We start from the raw sequence: 24252 nt of genomic DNA on the forward strand, positions 1-24252 counted from the left end.
GAACCACTAAAAAACTCGCGCACGTGATTAACATTCATCGCCATAAACTTCTTTTAATAAAAGATAAGTTTCAATAGCGATTTTTCCCAGTTTCATGTGAAATTTAACGACAATTCGTTGCTCAACTACATGTGTAGTTTCATGTTTTCGGCAAAACGAAACTAACACTTCTTAAACAAACGACGGTTCCGGTCTGACAGATTTCTCTACAAACACGTGAGTCGCTGCAATCGAAAGAGAAGGCTTTACGTTTATAGTATATTGCATTGCCAATAAAATTTGATTAGAAATATCTTGTTACCTACCGATATTATCTCAGTTCTCCCATTTACGTATTAAGATAAGTAAAATAGATGAATTAAATGACAGAGAGAGAAATGTTTAATGCTTAATGATAAATCTAATGCATCTTTTTTTTTTTAAATAAAATCAGTTCTAGCAGGAGATAGAATAATGACAGACAAGGTGAATGAAATGTAGTTGATATCAATGATCCCTTCTTGAAGGGGACCTGGCTGGGATTCTGATCTAAATAAAGTAGGAGAGATTTTTAAAACGACTTTCTCGGTTCCCATAAGGTGGAGGTGGTAAATTGATGCACCAGAGATTTGAGCGGGGCTCTCCCTGCTCACTTTAGAAAGCTGCATGTGCATATATGTTTGCTACTTGGAGTTTTCTTTAAAAAGAAAAAAAAAAAAGCGTTATTGCAAGGGAAAAAATAAAGAAAGACCCATTCAGTGATTCGAGAACTGTATAATTTTTCAATTTATATTCCCAGACAACGTTTTGCACGTAAACTATCAGCGAAGTTTGTGGAAATAATGTCATTCTCAAGGGGATTTAATTGTCCCTTTGCCTTCGTTCAAAAGTAAAATCTATTTTGAAATAAGGTGGTTTCCTTTTATATTGTTTAACGTTATTTAAATCATTTCAAGTAATGTTTCAAGGTTACTACTCGTATTTCTTACTACTAGTTGTTACTACGCAAAATATTTTTCATCTTCTGAAATCGTGGCAATAAAAAAAATATAAAAATATTCCTTCCTTTAACTCTAACGTAACTTACTTGTTACATTGTTAATGCCACAATACTAAGTTTATAGATTCATTAGGAAATGCACTGGAATGAATTATTTAACTAACAAACATATTTAAGCAGAAAATAAATAAAGATGTTTTGCAATTAAGGGGTTATAGGCAGTCAGAGGCGCCAAAAAAGTCATTTTTTCAAATTTTTTTGGGGGGAAAAACGTGTTTACTTTTTTATTCGGGAACTTTTGCGTCATATCAGTCCATGTTTAAAGAACTTATTGTAATTTTTTCGTTACAAATTAATAATAATTGTACTAATGGCGAATATTTTAATGCAACACGTCAGAAAAATGCAACCCTCTCGTGGACATGATATCTTGAGACTGGGTCATCTGAAATCAAAATTTCGAAAAGATTTCGTTAGTAGATGACTTTATCTCTTACTTGACCGAAGGATTTAGAAAAAAATTGAATTTTTAATTTTTGGGGCAACTTAAAAGTTTGATTCACGATTTTCACTAAAAAAATTGACAATTTTATGTTTGTAAAACAAGTTCTATTCATTGAAAAAAAAAAAAATCCTTCGTCCAAGTACGATTTTAATATGTGTAAAAGAAATACGTAAAATTTCAAAAAGATCAGTGCAGTAGATTTTGAGATATCGTGTCCACCGACTTAGAAAACGTAGTTTTGAGAAAAACGCGTTTAAAGTTTTCAGCGGTTAAAGGTTTGCGAATAAAACCTGGATAATCTTTTTTTCAACTTACACAGTGTCATCGATTCCAGGCCGATAAAATAAGTCCTCAATGTCTTCCAAAATGTCCAAGTTTTCCGATTTCTGCTGTCTGCGTAGGATTCTTGCCTCCCGCGTAGCAAGTTGATCTCTGTGCTCAGCGATGGTAATTCGAACGGTCGGGGCTTATAAACATATATAAAATCGATTTTTTCAAATTTCTGACTGCCTATAACCCCTTAATCAATAAGTCTTTAAAATAAGAGATTTTTCGGTCATTTTAATCCAGTTCCTTCAACCTTTATAATTATTGGATAGAAAGGACGATTTTATTTTTAGCAGCAATTGATCATATGCTTCTAATTTTGATCTACCATATTGTATTTAACACTGCATTGCCAATCCGAAGTCAATTTGACTTCAAAAAAAATAGGAAAGATTCTGTTTCCCCACATCTCATAGCTCTCCCGAAATGCTCTTAGATATGCTATCCCCACTCTCTCACCATTCGATAGTCACGAGCTGAAGACCGTGGAATTCTTAGTTTCTTTTTGCAGATTAGTTCACTTGAATCATAAAGAGTCATTTTGACTGGCATTACACGTAAATATATCGGAGTCATTTCGACTCCTGATTGGTAATATAAGTAGATTTTCTGTTATTAACTTGACCCTAAATTATTGCATAAATGCTTATTTAATAAATTTACATAATTTTCAAAGAAAGTATCAAGGCACAGAAAAAAACCTCTTTCTAGAATTGATTTTCTGTCCGAATTGCAGCGAATTGGTTCATTTCCGATTCGTGTCAACAGCGCACAGTAATTGACAAAATAGTGAATGTAATTAAAAAAAATGAAAAAGCCCCTGATCAGAAGGCAGCCAATCAGGGTTCTAGAAAATACTGAAATTACTGCGATCCTAAGTTGAAGTTAATTCCTTCTGCGTGAAATGTTAAAGCCGATTTGTGGACAAAATTTATTTTTTCGTTCTTAATTCCTATTCTTTCTCATCCTTTAATGCAAATTTTATTGTTAAAATTGAAATCAATATATAAGAAATATATGACTCCACACTGGTAATAACTGACTAAGTTCGAGCATTGGCAATGCAGTGTTAATACGTAACTACTTGCCCAAACTTTACTAAGGCATTACTCCAACAAGACCGTTAAGGTTTTTTTACTTTTTCACATTGTAGATAAGAATAAGCACATGAATCCTCATAAGGTTGGCCTAGAACAGCCAGCGTATGTTCTGTCAGGATGAAGAAGAAGAAGGAACCACGACACTGTGCCAGTGTTAGGGACTAGTTTGGCTCAGGATTCTGCTCTTTGGAGAAGAAAAGTATGCTTAATAATTTGCCCAGAAACTTTACACTAAACTTCTAAGTAAATTCAAATTACTTCGCTGGTTTCTTAGAGTCGTGGTTCGATAGGCTTTCTGATTATCCTTTGCAGAATCTAATTAATTTATTAAAAATTATAACATCATTTCCTCTGGAAGACATATTACATTATTTAAACTTTAGCTTTATTTACTATCTTTTTGAAATTATAAAGTTAGAAATATAAGAAAACAAAGCTAGTTCTTTTTTCGTCACAAAGTTGTTTAAATAAATGAGTTTGTTAAAATATTTCCATAACCTTGACATTCTCCCTAATGTCTGGCAATTGCTTTCTTCAGCCTTTTCGTAGAAGTGCTTTCTCTAAAGAAGGCCACTTTTACCCCGACCATCTTTCTCTTTATAACTTTTCCTTCTAACTAGTCTTTTACTTACATCTTCTTTAACCCAAAGTATGTCACCTTCAGTGAAGTTTCTTACCATTGAGTTGCTGTCATTCTAAAAATCTTTTACCAAAAAAGCTTCCCATCAATAAGACAGCCTTCACAAGTATTATCCATAATGACAGAGCTCTTTCTAAAACTTTCAGAAAAAAAGAAGAAATTATATTATACAATAATAAAACTTATAAATAAATTTTCCTTTTTATAATACCAAGACCCGTTTGATAGAATAAATACTGTCTGAGACTAATATTCAAGTACTAACTTTTCATGATTTATTAAGTTACTTAAAAGTTTTTTTGAGCGCAGTTGAATATTTTTACAATCTTCTACTCTCTCTGATAGCTATTTGTCAAATTTTATTATTTGTATTTCATAAGGATCTAAATTTAAATGAGTTGTTGGCATTTTTAGCTAACTTTTAACCACTAGTTTGGATGTAATAACCTTGTAATAACTACATTATATAACCTAATAATATTTATAGCCAAGAAAGGAATCGATAGAGGATAACGATGATTCGTTAGATAAAGATAATCAATACAATTAATTTGTCGGAAAATTAGTTTTTGTTTGTAAATAATATATCACAGTTTTTATAAATAAAACTTATTTATAAATTAATATCATTTGAACTGGACAGGCTATGCAATGTTTGATTTTATGAGATCAGAAATTAAATAGTATTTATTAGTGTTGCATCTAGATAAACTAGAACTTTGTTAACTTACCACTGATTAACTTTATTCTAGAACTTAAGGTCCCTTAAGAGCAGGGAAAAGTAAAATTTAATGCCAAATCTGCCTGAAATTAAACTATTTTCTTAGAATCAAGGCAGGAGTGAATCGTAAACATGCAAATAAAAATATTATTTGAAGTTTAAACATGCACATATTGGCGAGCGCCCGATAGTCTTGTGGTTTTCACGATTTAGGCCTTAGATTTTATTTCTGCTTAAATAAGAGAAAATTTCTAGTAAAGTATGTTTGCTGATCGCCACCGTCTGTGACACCTAATTTGGTAGTTGTGGATGTAAAGCTCGCCTGAATATATAGGGCATTACTTAGCAATACTTTTTACACACGTACTAGTATTGCACATGGATAACTAATATTGAATAATTATAAGCCTCACATACATGGGGCTAACCCCCTCTGCCATTCGATGTACAACGTCGAGACCCCCGAAAGAGGCACATCTACATGAAATTCCGAATCGAATGACACCTCATTCATGAAAATCAGTACGTGCGATTACGCGTTACGTTGTTTACAAAAAAAGGTAATTACATGCCTATGCAAGTCTAACATAGCGCGTAAATCCTTGTCATCTAGTTTGCAGGAAGGAGAAAGGTAAGCAGAGATAATCAGTACATCAAAGCTATCAAATTGAACTACAATACCTACGGCTATTAAAGAATTTAAGGAAGGCATTACAATAGGATAGTGTTTAATATTATTCCTAATTAGGATAGCAACCCCTCTGCCAGAATCATTTCTGTAAGCTACATAACCATTAGATTTTAGTTTATGTTTGTTGTTTAACAGAGTTTCACTAAGTGCAATTATGTTTATATTATATTTGTTGACATAATGTGAAAATTCTAAAATTTTATTAATGATGGATCTTGAGTTCCAACACATTACTTTTGTTATTGGGATCATATTAAATTAAAAACAAGATCAGCGATAACACTAACTTTACTTATTGCATCAGGAGCTAACCTTAGTTTCTCTACGCAGTTCCTTATCTGTAAAAGTAAGTTCTTTAAATTAAAAGAAGATAATAGAGACTTAACATCATGCAATAAGCTAAGCAAAGAAAAGTCAGAAGAGTTAGTAGAAGATTCATCAGAAGCTCTCGTGCCCCATGCAGAGGGGGGCACTTTGCCGATAGGTTGATGTTGCGCGGCTGCGCCCCATGCAAGATTAGAGCTGGACTTTCGAAGTGACGGGAAGTCAGAAGAATCCATCTGAAATGCAGGCTTAGAAAGTGATTTACTCTGTTGAGCACGTTTAGGATGCGACTTCATGTGCTTTTGCAAAACGTAACAACTCTTGTGGTTTGCAGTGTGGGAACCTCCACAGTTCACACATACTGGTGGATTATCTACTGGGGTTGTACATACTTCCGTTAGGTGGTCACCAGCGCACTTGAGACATTTTGGTTTGCGATAGCAATTTTTTGCTATGTGGTTGAACGACTGACATCTATAACATTGCGTTACTCCAGAAAAGTTTTTATATCGCTCCCATGAAATAATACATCCACATATCTTGTTGTTGGCCACAACATCTTTAATAGTTACGTTTTTGTCGAAAGTAGCTATAAAGAGCGGATATTTTATGATTGTCCCCATTAAATCTTTTTTCGTCATTTGAGATACTTTAGTTGCTGGGGTACTTTTATCAGCTAAATCCTGGATTATTTCCTCGCACGTTATATTGGGTGGCAAGTTCCTAAGTACTAAAGTATGATTGATTTCATCTTTAGGTGTGTAGGTGTGATATTCGAGTTTAGCTGAGGCTACTTCGCTAAGAATTTTGTTATAATCTTCTTTGCATTTTGTCAAAAATATAAGTCTATTGCCTCTGCATTTAACATCGAACTCTTGTTTACATACGGCTCTTAGATTTTTAAGAGTTTCCGAATGATTTTTAATATAACTATAGACCACAATAGGTGGTATTTTGACAATATTTTTAGCCATAGGCGTCTTATTACTAACACTGGGCTGAGGAATACTATCCTCGTCCATGCTCTCCATATCAGAAAGTGGTTCGAAATTATTAGCAGTACTTACAGTAATTTCGAAAGGACTAGCATCGGTTTTCCGTTTCTTCATTTTCACTGCTTGTCGTTTCTCCTTTTCATCAACTTGGTCAGCCGCAATAATTGCTGGTGAAATGCCACTAAGTGGCATCTTTGCTTATTAAACCAACAATATTCAAGAATTGCAATAAACGAGCTGACGAAATTAAAATAAGATAAGTTTGGGCAAAGAAAAGAGACTCTCGCAATGTAGCACAAAGTTGTAACAGTCAACAGTTCAAAGTACATACAATTGGTAGGAACACTAAATATGTGCCAATGAAGAGGAATAAAATTAATTAACTTAAAAGAAAATTAATTTTGTAACTTCACTATTTTAGCAAACCATATGATATTCTCAACAAGAACAAGAACATTTTCTGAAAACGCCGTTTTTGCTCATTTTTTAGCAACTTTTTTCTCGAAATCTGTGTTATCTACGTAGTTGCAAAAAAAAAAAAAAATTACTCTTGTAAACGAAGATTTTGCCCTATATTTTAAAGAAAATTTGTGAATTTTATCTTTTATAGAAAAAGAGTTAAAAAAAATGGTCAAAGTTGGGTGTTTTTCAACGTTACGCTTTTTCCTGCAGTTTTTGACGATCCTAACCGGACAGTTTTAACAAAAAATGTAGTTTATTTTCAGGGTGACCAAAAAGGCTCCCAAAAAAAAACAACATAATTTTGGGGAAAATTAGAGAGGAACAAGTAGACGGCGGCTGTAGAGGGGTAGAAGGTGTTAGATTTAAGAATTTTAAAGGAATAGATATTTGTGCATTATGGTTTTTCCAAAACCTAAATCTAATTTGTTTAAATGGCAGCCAACACTTGATTCGCTTTGACTTCTTGCACATTTTTTCAAGTTAGATCTTTCTTTTTTGGTCTGTGAGTTAGACTTTGTAACCAGGGCAGCTTAAAAATATCCAAGAATATAGCATTAACCTCAAGTAGATTGGTAGATTTATCCCGACTGGGTAAAGTCCATCAAAATAACGCTACCCGCGGAGAGCGAGGTGACACTCCGCTACCATTATCTCCTCTCTTAGTATAGCAAATTATTGTCTCTATCATTATTATCTCTTATAGCAAACTATTGTACATACTGTATTATATATCTTTGGAATTGCCTTCAATATAATATAGAGCTTATAGAAAAATTAGAGTGACTTTTGGTGCACATATCCCTCCCTTCCACACCTGGTCAGGCCGAGGAAAAATTTCTTTTTTTTTTGAGTGGAAAAGCCAGGTAAGAGAAAAATCTGAGTACCTTCTAGGCTGGTAATTTTCCAAGTCATTTTTCGCGAAAATTTTGAATGAATTTATTACCGGTCCCCTCAAAAACAACACCAAAATTATTAAATAGAAGGAAAATTGTAAATACTTTCTACATTATTAAAACTAAAAAATCCTTGTCTATGATTTCTTAAATTGTAGACTTACATTGTCTCTAAATGAAGTCAAAAAGAGTTAGATTTGAAAGAGACATGTATAGATTATTAGCTGCTCTCATATTTTTAGTTTTATTCAAAATCTTAGGATTCCAGATTGGCGAGGAATCGGTCAAATAAAACAAACTCGTCTTCTTGCCAACGTTTCGACAAATATATTGCCCTCTTCAGGGCCTGGATATTACAAATACACAAATACAAACAATTCAGTAACACAGAAAATCAGTAAAAAAACAGTAATATAAAAATAAAATACAATAAATTCTTTATAATTATTGAAAACTTACGTGGCTCTGCGGGTTGGTTCAGTTACAGAAACTAAGAGCCAGAACTGGAGAACAGGTAAATACGAGGGTCGTTTGAAAAGTCCGTGCAAAAATAAAAACTACTTAATTTTTGGGGGGTAAACCTTTTTTATTTTTCAACAAAGTCTCCTTTTAGGCTTATACACTTCGTCCAACGCTGCTCTAGTTTGTTGATCCCTTCCGAATAATAGGATTTGTCCAAGTCTGAAAAATAGCCATTCGTTTCTGCAATCACCTCCTCGTTTGAATAAAATCTTTTTCCCGCCAGCCATTTCTTCATATTGGGGAACAAATAGTAGTCCGAGGGAGCCAAGTCTGGAGAATAGGGGGGATGTGAAACGAGTTGGAACCCTATTTCCATTAATTTTGCGACCACAACTGCTGAGGTGTGAGCTGGTGCGTTGTCGTGATGGAAAAGGACTTTTTTGTGGGCCAATCGTGGGCGTTTTTCTTGCAGCTCGGTTTTCAAACGGTCCAATAACGATGAATAATATGCACCTGTAATAGTTTTACCCTTTTCCAGATAGTCGATGAGGATTATTCCTTGCGAATCCCAAAAGACAGTGGCCATAATCTTTCCGGCCGAAGGAACGGTCTTCGCCTTTTTTGGCGCAGATTCCCCCTTGGTAACCCATTGTTTAGATTGTTCTTTGGTCTCAGGAGTGTAGTGATGTATCCATGTTTCATCCACAGTGACGAAACGACGCTTAAAGTCCTGCGGATTCTTCTGGAACAGCTGCAAATCGTCCTTACACGATTTCGTTTTTGGTCAAGCGTGAGCAATCGCGGCACCCATCTTGCGGATAGCTTTGTCATGTCCAAATGTTGATGCAAAATATTATGTACCCGTTCATTCGAGATGCCCACAGCACTAGCAATCTCACGCACCTTCACTCTTCTGTCATCCATTACCATATCACGATTTTATCAATGATTTCTGGAGTAGTAACCTCAACTGGGCGTCCAGAACGTTCAGCGTCACTTGTGCCCATATGGCCACTCCGAAAATTTTGAAACCACTTATAAACTTTTGAACTATAAATAACATAAGAACCAAATGATTAGTAAATTTAAAAGAACTCAGCAATAATTATGTACAGAAGTTGGATATCTTTATTTTTATTTTTTATTTTATTTTTTTTATTTTTTTACGGTCACGAAACCTATCTGTACCTCGGAGGGAAAAGGCAGCATGTCACAAGAAGTAAATTTTACAGGGGAGCCAAATAAAGATATTTTTCCAAATTCATTTTTTGTTCCACTTTTCCGGTTATACTCTTTCCTGTACTTCTTCACCGTAATTATTACATTAGGTATGACCACTTTAACTCCCATATTTTAAAATATTTTACTTTCATCTCCATTGTGAAAAAAATTTATGCCCATGTAGTGCCTTTTACCCTTAAGTAATGAAGTATCATAGTGCTTTTTAAAAATACATAAATCGCTTAATAGTAAACATAGGACATAGTGCTTTACACCTGTAGAAAGAGCAACAAAAAATTTGTAAAATGATGCCAAAATCTGAAAAACGAAAAAATGGACATGGTGCCTTTTCCCTCCGAGGTACAGCTATATATTCGCATTTATTCAAAATCCTGATATTTGTTTTTTTAAACAATGCAAAAAAAACAAAAAGATTTTACAAACATCTTTATTGCTTTAAAATTCAACTGCAAATGAATTGAATGTCAGGGATCTTTTGGTAGCAATAATGCAGGACTGGGGTAGGTAATGTAAGAAGAGTAGGGATCAGTTGGCAAATTAGTAAGGATGTGGGCTATTGATTACGTTGAGCCTCACTCCCAACATGCAGCTTGGGGAGTGCAGATAATTCCCATACAGCTCTAGTGCGCTAGCCAGTCCCGTTCATCCGTGAGAATTGTAGGCCTCCCACCACTCACTCTGCCTGAACTCAGAGAAATAAATTCGGTGACATTTCCTGAGACTGATAGAGCCAGCAGCAGGAACAGGGGCAGGAGAGTTCCAAACTTGCCCCTCACAGAGCTCCCTATTCCAAACCAGTAATCTAGGAGAGATTTGCTGGCTCTAACTCCAATACCACACTCCTTCTTTCCCACAGACAGACAAGAATTCCGCACTAAATCTCCAACCAGTTAATACCTTACCTACCACATGGTTATTCACCATCTTCATATGTAAATTAACTTCTAGATTTTAATTAAATCTTAGCGCTCATCTGGGGTAAGCATTCAGTTAACAACAGTTTTCCAAAAGTTTTTCCTTCAAGTTATTTGATACATGAATTCCCTCCCCTTCTTCCCCAAAAAAGGGCTAGTTCCAACAATTTCTTTACATATAATACATTTTATAAAGTTCACCGTAATATTTATTTATTTTAATGATTAAAGGCGCCTCAAAAATTTGCGGTTATTGGCCTCCGCAGTTTTTTTCAGTGCATTTCTGGCCTCTAGACAGCGTTCTCTCGTTACAGACACCACTATCCGGTGATGGAAGAAGTTTTTAGGGAAATAAAATCTAAAGGCCAACAGCTGGATTCGAACCAGCGATCTTCGCCGTGGGAATCCAATACGCTACTCACATAGCTAGTCCCCTCTTCCAACGTTTACCGTAATATTATTTTAAATTCAGTTTACCTTCATTTCTCCATCTATTCTCCCCCCCCCCTGTACAAGTGATGCACTTAATCACTCAGAATCTGAAGCTCAACAAAAATAATAATAATAAATTAGATCGGTTAGATTCGCTAACTTTTCTAACAGTAGAAAGTTTGTAAAAGACGAGAAAAAAAAAACACAAATTTTTTCATGAATCTTAATTGGATTATGCAGTTCTCTTTGAATAATTGGCATGGAGTTCCATTAGTTGGTTTTTGTGTATGTACATAATATGGGCGAAGAAGTGTCATGGTTGAACGTGTGCAGACATGTTGAAACATGAAAGCGAACCACTACATAAACAGGTTCTATTTAATAATACCATTTCGTGTTGAAACTCAAGTGAAATAAACTCCAGCCTTACTAATTCTGAATATGACGCCCGTGGAATATTTATCCTTTTTATATTACTTTTTTCTTTTTTTTTAATTTGTTAGTAACTCACACTCCGGTTACGTTTTTGCCTTTATAGTTAATTGATGCTGTGTTAATGCGCTTCTTTAAAAACTTACTTTACATCTTTGATTTTAATTAACTTCTTTTATTCTATTTTAAAGTTGTTTTTTTTCGCTTTTTTCCTGCCTTATACCATGCTCAATTCCCTGTTTATTTTAATTATTAATAAGTTCATTAATTATTTATTTTTTTAACATTTTCGGACTGCCATCTGCATATATTTTGCCTTCTGAATCCTTTGAGTCACATTTATGAATAATTTTTATGCAGACGTAATAATCATAATTTTCATTTTATAAATAAGATTTTTAAATGACTAGCCGACCTTATGTGTACAATGTACGCCAGTCTTTGACATGCAATATTTAAAAGTATAAATAAAAAGAGGCATTGCCGGCAAAACTAACGAAGATTTCCCATTTTTTCTGAACCACTGCATCCAAAACTACTTTACCTTATGTGTACAATGTACGCCTGGCTTTGAAATAGAATTTTCAGACTTCCACACGTCATTTGATGACTGCTTCCTAAGAAGCGTCTACATAAAGTACTCTTGCAGAATGAGTATTAGGGAAAAGGCTTCCAATTGGAGATAACAATTAACCGAAACCATGAAACAACCCAGTGGTCTTCGTTCTGAAGAGATCTTAGTTGATTTATGGCTTAAATCGATGTATCGCTTATAACTATTTCGCCAGTGGCTTCTTCACAGTAGTCGCTAGTTAATCTTTTCTGAATAGATTTGCACCTTATCCATTCTTACCCATTTTAACACCAAGCAATAGAAATAAAATATAATAAAGCACAAAAAAAGTGACAAATGAATTAAAATTATAATTGTAAAACTTTATTATTTTGTTAACTGTAGTGTTAACGTTGATTATTGTATACACAGTTAATAGGAGCCACGGTAGCCGAACGGTTAAGAGGCGAGACCTGCAAAGCTAAGATGTATGTTGTTTGTTCAGTAGGTTCGATTCCCCCGGTCTAGGTCTTAGATTTTATTTAAATGTTAATAAAATAAATTTACAGTAAAGTATGTTTGCTAGTCGCCTCCGTCCACGACACCTAATTGGTAGTTGGACGTAAAGCCCGCCTGAAAAAATTGGCAATTACTTTACTTACACAGTTAATTACGTAGGATGTAACTGAGAAAATGATGTACGTAAAGGTAAACCACTGAACTAGAATTCACTTTGTTCCCACATTTATTTCGTTGATGAAAACGCAGAAAGTCTAGAAAGTTTCTGATGTTCAAGGATTCATTCGGCAAGACCTAGCTGATAACCTATACAACAATTATCGGATCGAACGACATGTACGGCAGCAAAACCAGGGTGATGACAAAAAAAAAATGGGTAAAAGAAAAAATCTGGTTTTAAAAAAGATAAAAAAAGATAAGTTAAAGAAAAGGAAGATAGAGTTGGTTTAGCGTAAATGCGGAGAGGACGTCTCAGGAAACGATTATCACGGAATTTCCGTGATAGAAAGAACAAGATTTCAGGACGTTCTCGACTTCTAGGATTTCCGTTGGTTGCTTTAAGAGAGTTTTGCCCCTTGGCAAAGACCTCAACGTACTGAGCAGTTCCAGGGTGCTGATTCAGAGCAGGGTTCATCCTCTTTCTTTGAAGTCATACGACGACCCAATGTTTATTTTACAAATTATTACATACAATAAAAGATACTAGGTATATGAACTCGGTAATGTATTTACCCGAATAATAATAGTCTAGAAGTTTCTTAGCCTTGTAATGATATTTGCTTATGTAAATTACTTTTATTTGGAGGCGGTATTAGACACTAGGGAAGTGTTAAAAATGAGTTTACCAACCTGCTAGTAATGTAGGGCTGACTCACGTAGTTACTTAGTATTGCTTAAGTGAGTTTTTTTAATTAGATTTGGAATCATTGCAATGGAATTGTTTTTATTTAATTTTGTAGATTTATTTATACATATTTATTTATGATGAAAATCGGTTTGCGCGTTTAGATGAGCTACGTTGTTTACAAAAAAGGTAACAACAATAACAAGAACAAGAACAATTTTTGAAAATGTCGTTTTGCACATTTTTGGCATCGTTTTTCTCGAAAACTAATTAATCTATGTTAATACGAAAAAATTACAGTTACACAGGAGGATTTGCCCTACATTGTAAAGAAAATTTGGGAATTTTATCTTCTATAGAAAAGAGAAAAAAAATGTCAAAGTTAAGTGTTTTCCAATGTTACGCTTTTTCGTGCACTTTTTGACGATCAACCCTTATACAACTGTCCTGCTGTTGTAAACTGTGTTCCCATTTAGGAGAATCAACGCATCAATTGAGAAACGATGAAACCACAATTCAGAAAACATTTTCACGATTGCAATACATCCACTTGCCAGAGAAAAAAAACTATGCGTAAAGAAATAGTTTTATAATAATAAGTTTTCCACAAAGTACCTATATTCATTATCTTAGTATAAAGGATTATAATCCTCTTTGTTGTTAATTCCTGTCGCAATGGAGCAGGGAGATTTTGTACAATATACACATAATAAGGGAAGTGTAAGCTAAGAGACAAGAGTTAAGCCAAATATGTTACAAAGCATCTTAGGAACTTTCATTAATATGTAAGTTAGCTTACAGCTTTGTTTACATATTATCTGCCGCCATTATTGATGTATAATATGTAATATTCCATTTGCAATATATTGCAACCACTTCATATTAATTATTTAACTTTATCTCATATAAATAGTTATGTACTTATGTGGGCTACATTTTACTGGGTACGATAACCGATTTTCTAATCACATAAATTGTTGATAGTTGGTGGTTCTTTATTATAGTTACTCTTAAGTGTTCACCTCTTTCAGATAGTTTTAGCTTAAATCAATTCATCACCTAATGTTACCGTTCTAATTAGGAAAATTGTAGATATTTATCCCTTATCCAGTTAACTGTTTATGAAGAAGATATTCGTCATGAAAAAAGGGTAAAATTTTGTGTTATGACGAGTATATTCGTCATGCGTTTTCAGTAGTGACTATCGGCAGTTAATTTTGCAATTTTAGTTAAAACTAAAATATCTTCGTAAATGCAAGAAGTTTGGAATATTTTGAGGCCATGTCGAAATAAAAAAGAACTAATAGAAGATATAGTATGAATTAGTCTTCGTAAATGTATCCTTGTCTTTTATAAGTCATCACTGAATCAATAACGAATTCATATATTGTGTTAGGCTAGACCAGTGGTCGGCAAACTTATTAGCCAAAGAGCCAAATATGAACATTACAACGATTTTAAAAAAAAATTGGGAGCCAAATCTGCTTGTTTAGTAAACTTTTATTACACTAAATGAGTAGTACACTAAATAAAACTAAATTTCATACTTAATAAATATTTATTAATGCGAACAATGTGCTTGCATCTCCTTGGAAAGTTTGAGTAAGTCAGGTTTGTATGTGGTTGTTTTTAATTTTAGGCATGATTCCAAGTTCTCATCAATAAGACGACTTCTCAGTTTACTCTTGATAATGTTCATGCTTGAAAAAGATTGTTCGCATATATATGTAGAACCGAAAAGGGAAAGAACAGCAAACGCGAGCTTTTTCAGCTGATCGTAAGAGTCAGGAATACTATTCCAAACGTTGAAAATGATCATGTCTTCCTTCTCCAGGTCATTCAAAGCAGACCACTTGTGTTGTGTACTAAGATCACATTTTTTCTTCTCCAATATTTCCAATTCAACACAAAGACGTTCGAATTTAGAGCGCCATATCTCCTTGTTTTTTAAATCCAGCAATTATATTTCAAAGCTACCAATGTCAATTTCAAAAGGAGAAAATTCCAACTCGGTTATCGTAGCATTAAGAGGATTTTTGACAAATGCTAAAGTTGCTCTGCTGTTTTTAAATTCCTGAAACCTGCTATAACATACGAACAATCTCAGCCGGTAGCTTGTACATGGTTTGTGTTTACGTTTACGAAAACTAATAAAATTAAACTCGATGTTCGTTACGTATTTTTACAACAATATAAAGTTTTAATTACCTATCTATCTTTTAACTTAAACAAAAAATTGTACATGTTCTCGATTTATAGAAGAATTTTAATTTATCAAAATAAGATGTAATTTTTTTCTTACCAAGTTTTTTTTTTTAAATGAAAATATTATTGCGCCTTCCGTGGATATTTGTGCCAGAGCCGCACTTAAGGAGCCAAAGAGCCACATGCGGCTCTGGAGCCGCACTTTGCCGACCACTGGGCTAGACTATGCAGTAAGTGGCGCGCGCGGTAACAAAAAACGGGATGAGGATCCTTTTGTTCCCTATTTACCTGTATTCAAGAGGCGGAGCTTTTCGCTCATGTGCGGGCTTCAAGATTTAGCGATCATCCAAATTGCGTCGTGGGCTACCAACCTGCCAAGATATTTCCCTGCATAACTGTTAGCGTTTTATCATCTGGTCAGGGATTCATTTGCATAAATACCAGTCTGTAATGTTGCGACCTCAATTTCATATCAAACAAACTCTGGGTTTGACGAATATACTCGTCATTCGTACGACGCACGTAGGGGGACTCATTTTCCATCAAGGTCGACAGAGTTAACTGGTTAAGCGCGCGAGGTCTTATTTAGCCGTGCTAACTTTTTAATGTGCAACCTACGAATGTGGCACCCTTCGGCTAGCTGATATTATTCGAATTTGGAATTTAGGTTACACCTTATTTAATATTTAATTGGGGTTAAATTCTTATGTAACACCGAGATGGCTCTCTAGAGTTTAGTTTAACTACCACGCTTGCCCTTAATCGATTTTACCCGATAAATTTAAATAATAAAAGATCGATTGTCCGCAAACTAAAATTCCAATGAATATCATAGAAATAATTTTGAAGAAATTCGATTTGGAGAAATCGTTTTAGCGAAATTTATGGTTAAATTTAGAATCGCTTGATTAAAATCCATGTGATTAGACAGCGGTGTTATTTCTAATATTTTGTTAAGCAATTTTTGGAGCGCTAAGCATAAATTGAGTAAAAGTTTACGCTTTTCAAAAAGTATTAATAGAAAAATCATAAAAGCCTTAATTAACATAGCATCATAAATTGACTGATTTGCAAGCTACTATGATAAATAGAATGAGGGTGATCTATTGAAATTGGTGAATGCACAAAATTAGAATGAAGAGATCCAAACGTTCTTATTTAGCGACTGACACATCGTCTAACACAAACAAATACACTATTCACTGGCGTTGTGCACATCGGAAGGCAATGTGTCACAAGATGGAAGAATAACATCTCTTTATCTCCTTTCATAAACACTCTCATACAATCTTCTAGAAGATTCACACAAATGCTTTCCTTTGCATTCATGGCCATCTTTTGTGCATGCAACTAATCTTTGAATGTCTCTATTCCTAGATTCTGAGCTCTTCTATTTATGTACTTTTTTACTCAAGCAATATTATGAAGTACGCTACCAATAAAAGAACCTTTTTATAAACTTTTGATGCAGCTTTAATACAGAAAAGTGGCCTAACTTAAATGCTTTGATTAAATTAGATTCTATTAGGGTTGGCTAGTAAATTTACGCCTCTGCACTCAGAGCGTTTATTGTGGCTCCCAAATAATTAAAGCACCTATCCCAACAGGGAAATTGATAAATATAGCAATATTTACTTAATTGAGGTATCCTTCCCATCACTTCTGCGATCTGTTGTACAACCATTCTTTAATGGCTGCACTAAGGAAACATTACGAAATAACATAATATGGTCTCACGTGCATTCCACAGCATGCACTAGTGCCAAGCGATCTACTAGAACAGTGATTCTCAACCACTGTGCCGCGGCACTTTTGCGTGCCGCGAAGTGTGGCACTAAATTTTAGAAATGCATACTATAAAAATTATAGATTAAATGTAGAAGACGATATGAGAGTAGCATTATCATTTATACGACCAAATATAAACGAAATTATCAAAAAAACATCAAGTTCAAATTTCTCATTAAAAGTATTCTAAATGTTGAAAAGACTACTCGACAAACGTTCAAAACTGAGTCTGACAAACAAACGAACACTATATACCGCTCTACTTGCCCCAATATGGATGTAGGAATACAACTCTACTACGGAAGTGCCCAAAAATCGAACATCAACCGACTTAAGACCTTACAATCACAAATTCTCAGAACAATAGTTAACGCTCCCTTCTACGTCTCCAATCATACTATACACTCTGATCTAAATATTCCTCTCGTCTCTGAAATAGCCTCAATCTCGGTACACAAAACTCCACTCAAATCTACACAGTCATTACAACCCTCTGATCCCCAACATGTCTACTACATCACTTCCTTCAAATCCACAGCGTAGACTAAAGCGGCGGTGGCCTCGCGACCATCTCAACACATAACGCCGACCTCCTAAGATGGATGCTGTGTAAGCTTGCCTACGTGGCGAACTAACGGCTTCCATCACTGGTCGTCGTTCACTCCACTCACATCTCTTGGCGCTCTGCATGAGCGCGTGTATGCTTGCATGTGTATGCGCTGTCCTTATCTCACATCTCTTTTGCTTTTTGCAGTTAATTACAGTCGCAAAATAAATAAACAAATAAAAAAAAGTATTCTTATTATTAACTACACAGTGTATTTATGTATTTGTGTATGTATTTATGGATAAGTAAAATACTTTTAAACTTATCTTGTTGTTAATCTACCACCAAATTTTGAAATTGTTAAAAGTGTGCCGCGACAAAAAAAGGTTGAGAATCACAGTGCTAGAACATCCCAAATTGACTGGACATCCATACAAAATGAACATCTTACGGCTACCAATTCACGTTAGCATTTCTAAACAGTCCCATGCTAGCCTTGATCAGACTTCATAGGCTCTTACAGCGAGTAAGAGTGCCTGGCTAACCGAGAAGATGGTGACCCTGAAAAACATTCCTTCTTATGATCTGGAAAGCTAATAGATATTTTGCTATTGGCTCGCCCAACCAAGACTTACCGAATGATTATCTGAAGTTCTCTGTCTTGAAGTTACCTGTACACCAACAGGATGTACCCCTTGGTGCCCGGAGCTGACGAAAGCAGGTTGCCACAGCTTTGGCTGCAATCAGGAAGTAAATTTAAGCTTGTGGTAGCTCAAGAAGAACCTCTACTGAGGCTGCAATGGATGGGGTTTTCATAGTAACTTAAGCTCAAGCCAGCAAACCTTAGAAAATCAACAATACGTTCGCACGTACTGTAGTTTACTCCAACCAAGGACGACTCTGGACATGAATAACATTATAGAGCTGGTGACTTCATGCCAATTTCCGGTTACTAAACCCTAGCACTTACGCGTACAGGAAATCGTCGACTAATAAGGATAAAACGTCTTCCTGAGAAAATCCTTTAGATTATCCAATTTTTTATTTGAGTAGCATCCATTTATTAATCTTTACCTAAACTGCTACTATTCCTCAGGCATTATCGTTGGCAATGCGCCTCGCTTTGCCTGTGATTCTGCAACAATACAGAAGAGGCAATGAGCCTTGATCTTCACTTAATGAGTGGATAAAAGTGAAATTGCATCGAAAAAAGTTTTAGAGCGTATTTCCTATGCACACTAACTTATTCCTTCAACATTCCGGAAACAATGAAATACAAAACTCTTTGCTTGTTCTTTCATTTAAAGTTTCAAAAGTTAATTAATGCCAAATCTGATCAAGAACAAAACTTATGAAGACATGGTTTTTCCAAAATTTAAAATGAATCCCCCACATTCAAATTAAAAGCCACCCAGCATAAGTGAATCGAAAGAATTTAATAAACAAATATAAGAAGTCCTTATCATATTTTCTGTCATGTTTAATAATACCTAAAGTTTAATTATTAAGAACTTGAAGCAACGTAATAAATGACAGTTCATGAAAGATTTTAATTGAAATAAAGTTCATTCATCAGAATTGAGAACTTTCCTCATCATGTAGCTTTTAATCTTGAAAGCTCGCGTGTTACTTAGAGCAGCTTTTCCTTCAAGGCAATTTCAACCGTATTTTGCGAAACATCAAGCATTCTGTAAATAAAGTAAGTAAAAGAAATTCGATTTGAAGTCCTCTTTTCAGTTCCAATCTTAATTAGAATCAATTTATGAATGGACGAATTAATGAAAATATCCCATTTGGTGATCTGCGTCTTGATTTCTCTTTGGGTATTTAAATAGACTCTGTAATATAATATTTGGGAAGGTAACCCTTTAAAATATTAAAATACTAATTACTAGAGACTTCTCCAAAGGGGTTTTTTAAGATCACTGTTATACTTCATTGGAGGAGAATGAAGTAATTAAAAAGAGTATTGTTGTTCATTATTTTTGGTGACTGATTCATAGTTTCAATAGGATGAAAAAATAATTGCCATTTCAGTCGTGATACATTTATTCTGCCGAGCTTTCGACCTCTTCATGTTCATGGACTGAGACACTCACCAACCTTGTAATGTAAAAATATTACTTTGTAAACTAGCCCTGAAGATAACGTAGTCCCTAGTCCCTAGGTCGAAAGCTCGGCAGAATAAATGTATCACGACTGAAATGGCAATTATTTTTTCATCCTATAAAAAAAAAGTATCTTAAATTACAAGTGAAAATATAAATCAAAATTAGAATAAGCAATATAAAATTCCTAATATACGATAATAAATTTTGTCAACCGTTTTGCATAATTTAGGTTATTACTCAACTTAGTTAGATTAGGATCCTACTATTTTAAAGAAGACCATGGGTCAAATAATAGAAAAATATAAATTGTCGTTATTTCAGGCTGAATGTAAAAAGAATGCAACATTCTAGTTACGAAACACTATGCAGAACAATTTTTGTAGCGATTTTAGGTAGGCACCTACCTATTGTATTTTATTACCACTGTGTTTTATTGCTACTGCATTTTTTTACTTCTGTTTTATTAAATAATAAATGTCCAAAACTAAAATGTTTTCTTTTTGTTCTTTCTCCAAAAAATTGACATACGAGTAAATTAATAATTTGATATCAGTGAAAAGTAGGTTACACTACATCCCAGTTTTCTGCATTTACACCCCTCTGTTCGGCCTAGGGTTTTATTAAAAACAAAAACATCCATACTGTCTTGAAGCTCGATAAATGCACAACTTTTCCTGCAATTTGCTGACTTCTTGATTCATTAATCATTGAAAAAATACAGTTGAAAATTTTAACAGAAATCATCGAGAACGAATTTTTTTAGAGATTAAAGTAAAAAATTTCATTGTTTATAAGAAACGTTTATTGGCTTTGGATTAAGCAGATTTATAGGAAATTTAATGCTCTTCGTTTGGAATAAGCAGATTTGTTGTAGGTTAAAGGATAGAAAAGTTACGACCGTTTTTATGGTGAAAATTGCGAATATCGACGGAAAAATTTAAAAATGCAAATATCTTGGACACTATTGAGAATCGAGACAAAGTGAATATAATATTTTTTCTGTAAAGCATTTGATTTAGTATTGCATTTGAGCTGCTGAATCATCTCCAGAAGTTTCGATCTCTCCTCCGTGCTCTCCCAAATTAATTGGCCGTCCTTGTACATGTCATTAAATGTGCCTTTCAGTAAAAGTAGATTAATTTTCAGTAGTCTTGAAGCTCAATAAATGCGCAACTTTTCCTTTTAATTGGGTGACTCCTTGATTTCAGCTGATAGTTATTTCTTCCTTTTTATTATTATTTTATATCAATAAAAACTATCATTTACACATATTTAAGTTTTTTCAATAATTAATTAAAATTGAGGAATTTTTTAATAAATTATTAGTTTTGTTTCACTAAGTTATTTTACTTTAGTTAAAAGACGTTTGTTCCGTTGGACAGTCTGTTTTCTTTTTCTGTTCTATTGAACTGTAAATTGACTTCATACATGTACTAACATCAAGCAGCATTTCTAATGCCAAAACCTTACTCTTTCCCTTGCGAAAACTGAAATTAAATGGACATTGGACCACAAAAAAGCATGTATTTATAGGAATATGTAATAAATATTTCTTTTCAGACCGTTTCGAGCCGTGGTGATGAAATTCTCTACTTGAGTACCGCTATGTATTCCCTGAAAACACAAATGGAACAAGACTATGTCATCCCAGCTCCTGGATTTCATACGGGAAGACATCGACAAGGAACCATTGCTACAGCTATCTTAACCAGGTTAGTTGTATTTGTTTTCTTTAATTCATAATATTTAAAATTATTTGCAAACCTAGTGCATTTATTTTTCTTTTTTTCATTGATATTGACCAAATAAAATTTCTTAAATCTGAACAAACTGACGATTTGGAAATACTTACTTTGGAAATTTTAATGTAAGAAAATATTTGTTTTATCAAAAGTTAATGTGTTTCCAATTGTCGGAGACTCTAATGTTCTCTCTGGCCATCAATTTGCTACTTTACTGTACAGCAGTGTCAACGTGTAGTGCAATTTATTGCATCCTCTATTGAGAAAAACTATATGCATTCAAAATATCTCAAGCGACCCTTTTTATTATTGTTAATAACAAGAGTTCGAGAACTACCGCGTTCCGCAATTCTTAAGTTAGCCTCAGCGCTTTTTCTATTGAGTTTTTAGAGCTAAATTTCAGTAAAATATAATAGAATCTTTATTTGCAGATATTCATTTACAACTTTTGATATCCGCTGGTGCCTATATGACACTTTGCAAAATTACAATTCAATTTTAAAGGGAATTAACTAATTGTTTCGAAAGGTTTTAAGAAATTAATGTTTAAACTGTGTAAATATTGCATTTATATACTCTTTATCTTATTTATAATTCAAGATTTTAGCCTAGCGTGACGTAAAAGTTCAAAAAGCAAGCAAAGCGCACTAGAGATGAAACTAGAACAGTAGATACGAATATTAAGCAGTAAGAAAAATGATACTTCATTCTTCAAGGCATAGTAATCACAAGTGACTAAGATGTTGAGCTATAAAGTCTGTAAAGAAACAACCCACAGAGTTGATTTGGGTTTTTGGTCTTTGCATTTCGTGGGGATACGAGATAAGACATTCCTCAGTATTTCACTACGTACTCCTGGGGTTTAACCCTTTTCTTCTTTTCTTTTTGGCTGCATAGAACTTACTTCCGTATCCGCAAACCATTGAATGGAACTTTTCTTCTTCTCTACCGGTACGTTATCATATTCTTCCATTCTATTATTCGATCTAAATGGATGTATGTTTACTATAATGTTTTTAAAAATAATGAAGTTAAAATTATTAATGGATGAAAAGAAACAAATAATTGGAAGAAATAATATATTAGATGGCAGCCTCAGAGTTGAGGTTTCATTTCAGGTCTGAAAAGAGCGCGCTCTTTCTCTGGCGATGCTGATATTTTACTTCCCCATATAAAATTAGTATTAATAATTCGAATTTGAATATACAGGGTGAACCAGTAAGTATTGTCCATAGGCCTACTGTGTGAAGTACATCTAAAGTGGAGTTCAATGACGTATTGGCCAACTTCATATTTTCCACCGTTCTTGAGTGACGTCACTTTAATTTTTTTCTCCAAAATCATTACTTTTTTCCTATAAAAATGTTATTACTCAGAAAGTTTTAGTCCGAATTCGATTCTGATAACACGGTTAAAAGATAGATAAATTTTCTAAAAATTGATACCATTTTGAAGCATAAGTTATTCTCCAAACAGCCTCAATCTTCCTCCGAATGCTGGAAAAATAAAAGTAATCGAAATTTTTAAGAAAACTCATTAGGCTCTTACGTGATCATTATCACACCTAGGTGCTGGCACTTTTTATAAAAGTTTCCTTGTTTAATGGGCTTTCAAAAGGTATATCATTTTCCAGGATTCCTTTTATCTTCGTATGAGTTTCGTTTGTTTTACAAGAAAACGTGTCCACGAGCACTCAACAGTGTTAGTTTATCAAGTTGTTTAATTCATTGAAAACTCTTTTATATGGACCAATAGTCAATTTTAAAGTAAGCTGTCTTAAAATAAGGAAGTTTCAGTATAGAATTGTAAATCAGTCGTTTGTTATTAAGTGAAAGAGTTGAACGTTCGTCTAGTAGTCTTTTAAGTAATCGATAACGCCTGTTAACTTCAGTTCGTTTAAGTCATGTGTGCGGGTTCCAAGTCAGTGTTTTGTCTAAATAAAGCCCAAAATAACGGGACAAACATTGGCAGAAGGAATTGGAATTGAGTCATAGAAGATCGGAGGAAGAGTGATGTGGCGGAGAGTAAAAGTAATATTTAGTTGAGATTTAGTTTCATTTAACTTGATTTTAATTTGAATACTAAAATGTTTTCTTCAACATTTCTTGTAATACACAACATCTAAGAAGATATGCAAAGCATTTCGATTCACTTTGCCAATATTCTATGATGGATTTTAGTCAAAAAATAAAAAATAAGCATACGATAAAATTCCTAGACGTTTAAAAAATGTTTTTTCTCTTTCAGCCAACAGCAGGACTTGCGTTAAGGACAAAATTAAAATAAATTTATTCGTAACATATTATTTATCTTCTTTTTTTAACTGCGAAATGGGATTATTGGCAAAAAATAACTGGGAGACATTTTTTTCTTATTACATTTAACCACTTTATATAATTTCCGACATTGATGGACAACTTATAAAGCCTTCTTGAAAAAAAAAGAAGTTTTTAATAATTTTTATTTTTTTCTAATCCTGTTCCTGTGAAGGAGAGTTTGGGTAGAAAATTACCTAAGAGACGCAAACTGTCTAAAAAAGTGAAAAACTGTCATTTTGTTGTGACACTTGTTAACTGTGAACCTATCCGGTTAGCAGCGGCTAACTCAATTGTAACTAAAGTCAAATTCTGTTCCTTTTATATATCACTCAATGCTCTCTGTATATTTATTTTAAAAATGGTTCACTAAAATTTTTAGTTTAGTATTGTTATATTTCATTTTTAAATAAAAAACAATAAACGCATAGTTTTCAGAAAACAATTTCAAGCAATAATTTAAAGTTAAATAATTTGTTTCGTTACCTCACATTCTAATGCTCTAGTTT

At 33.9% G+C, this 24252-nt stretch overlaps 2 protein-coding genes across 5 annotated transcripts in view; one reads left to right on the plus strand and one right to left on the minus strand.

Moving 5' to 3' along the window:
- Positions 1–24252, plus strand: part of LOC141456691 (kinesin-like protein CG14535) — a 483780-nt gene that overhangs the window by 67934 nt on the left and 391594 nt on the right. For all 4 annotated transcript variants that reach the window (XM_074132885.1, XM_074132886.1, XM_074132883.1 and 1 more), the window contains exon 4: positions 21247–21398. In XM_074132885.1, the coding sequence (XP_073988986.1) occupies positions 21247–21398 (152 nt within the window). The remainder of the gene's footprint in view (positions 1–21246; positions 21399–24252) is intronic.
- The window catches only part of LOC141456695 (probable cytochrome P450 6a13), a 428549-nt gene that overhangs the window by 66334 nt on the left and 337963 nt on the right, over positions 1–24252 (minus strand). The gene's annotated exons all lie outside the window — the stretch shown is intronic.

The sequence above is a fragment of the Rhodnius prolixus genome, unplaced genomic scaffold (assembly GCF_049639745.1).
Source record: "Rhodnius prolixus isolate KJV_2025 unplaced genomic scaffold, Rpr scaffold_10, whole genome shotgun sequence".
NCBI lineage: Eukaryota > Metazoa > Arthropoda > Insecta > Hemiptera > Reduviidae > Rhodnius > Rhodnius prolixus.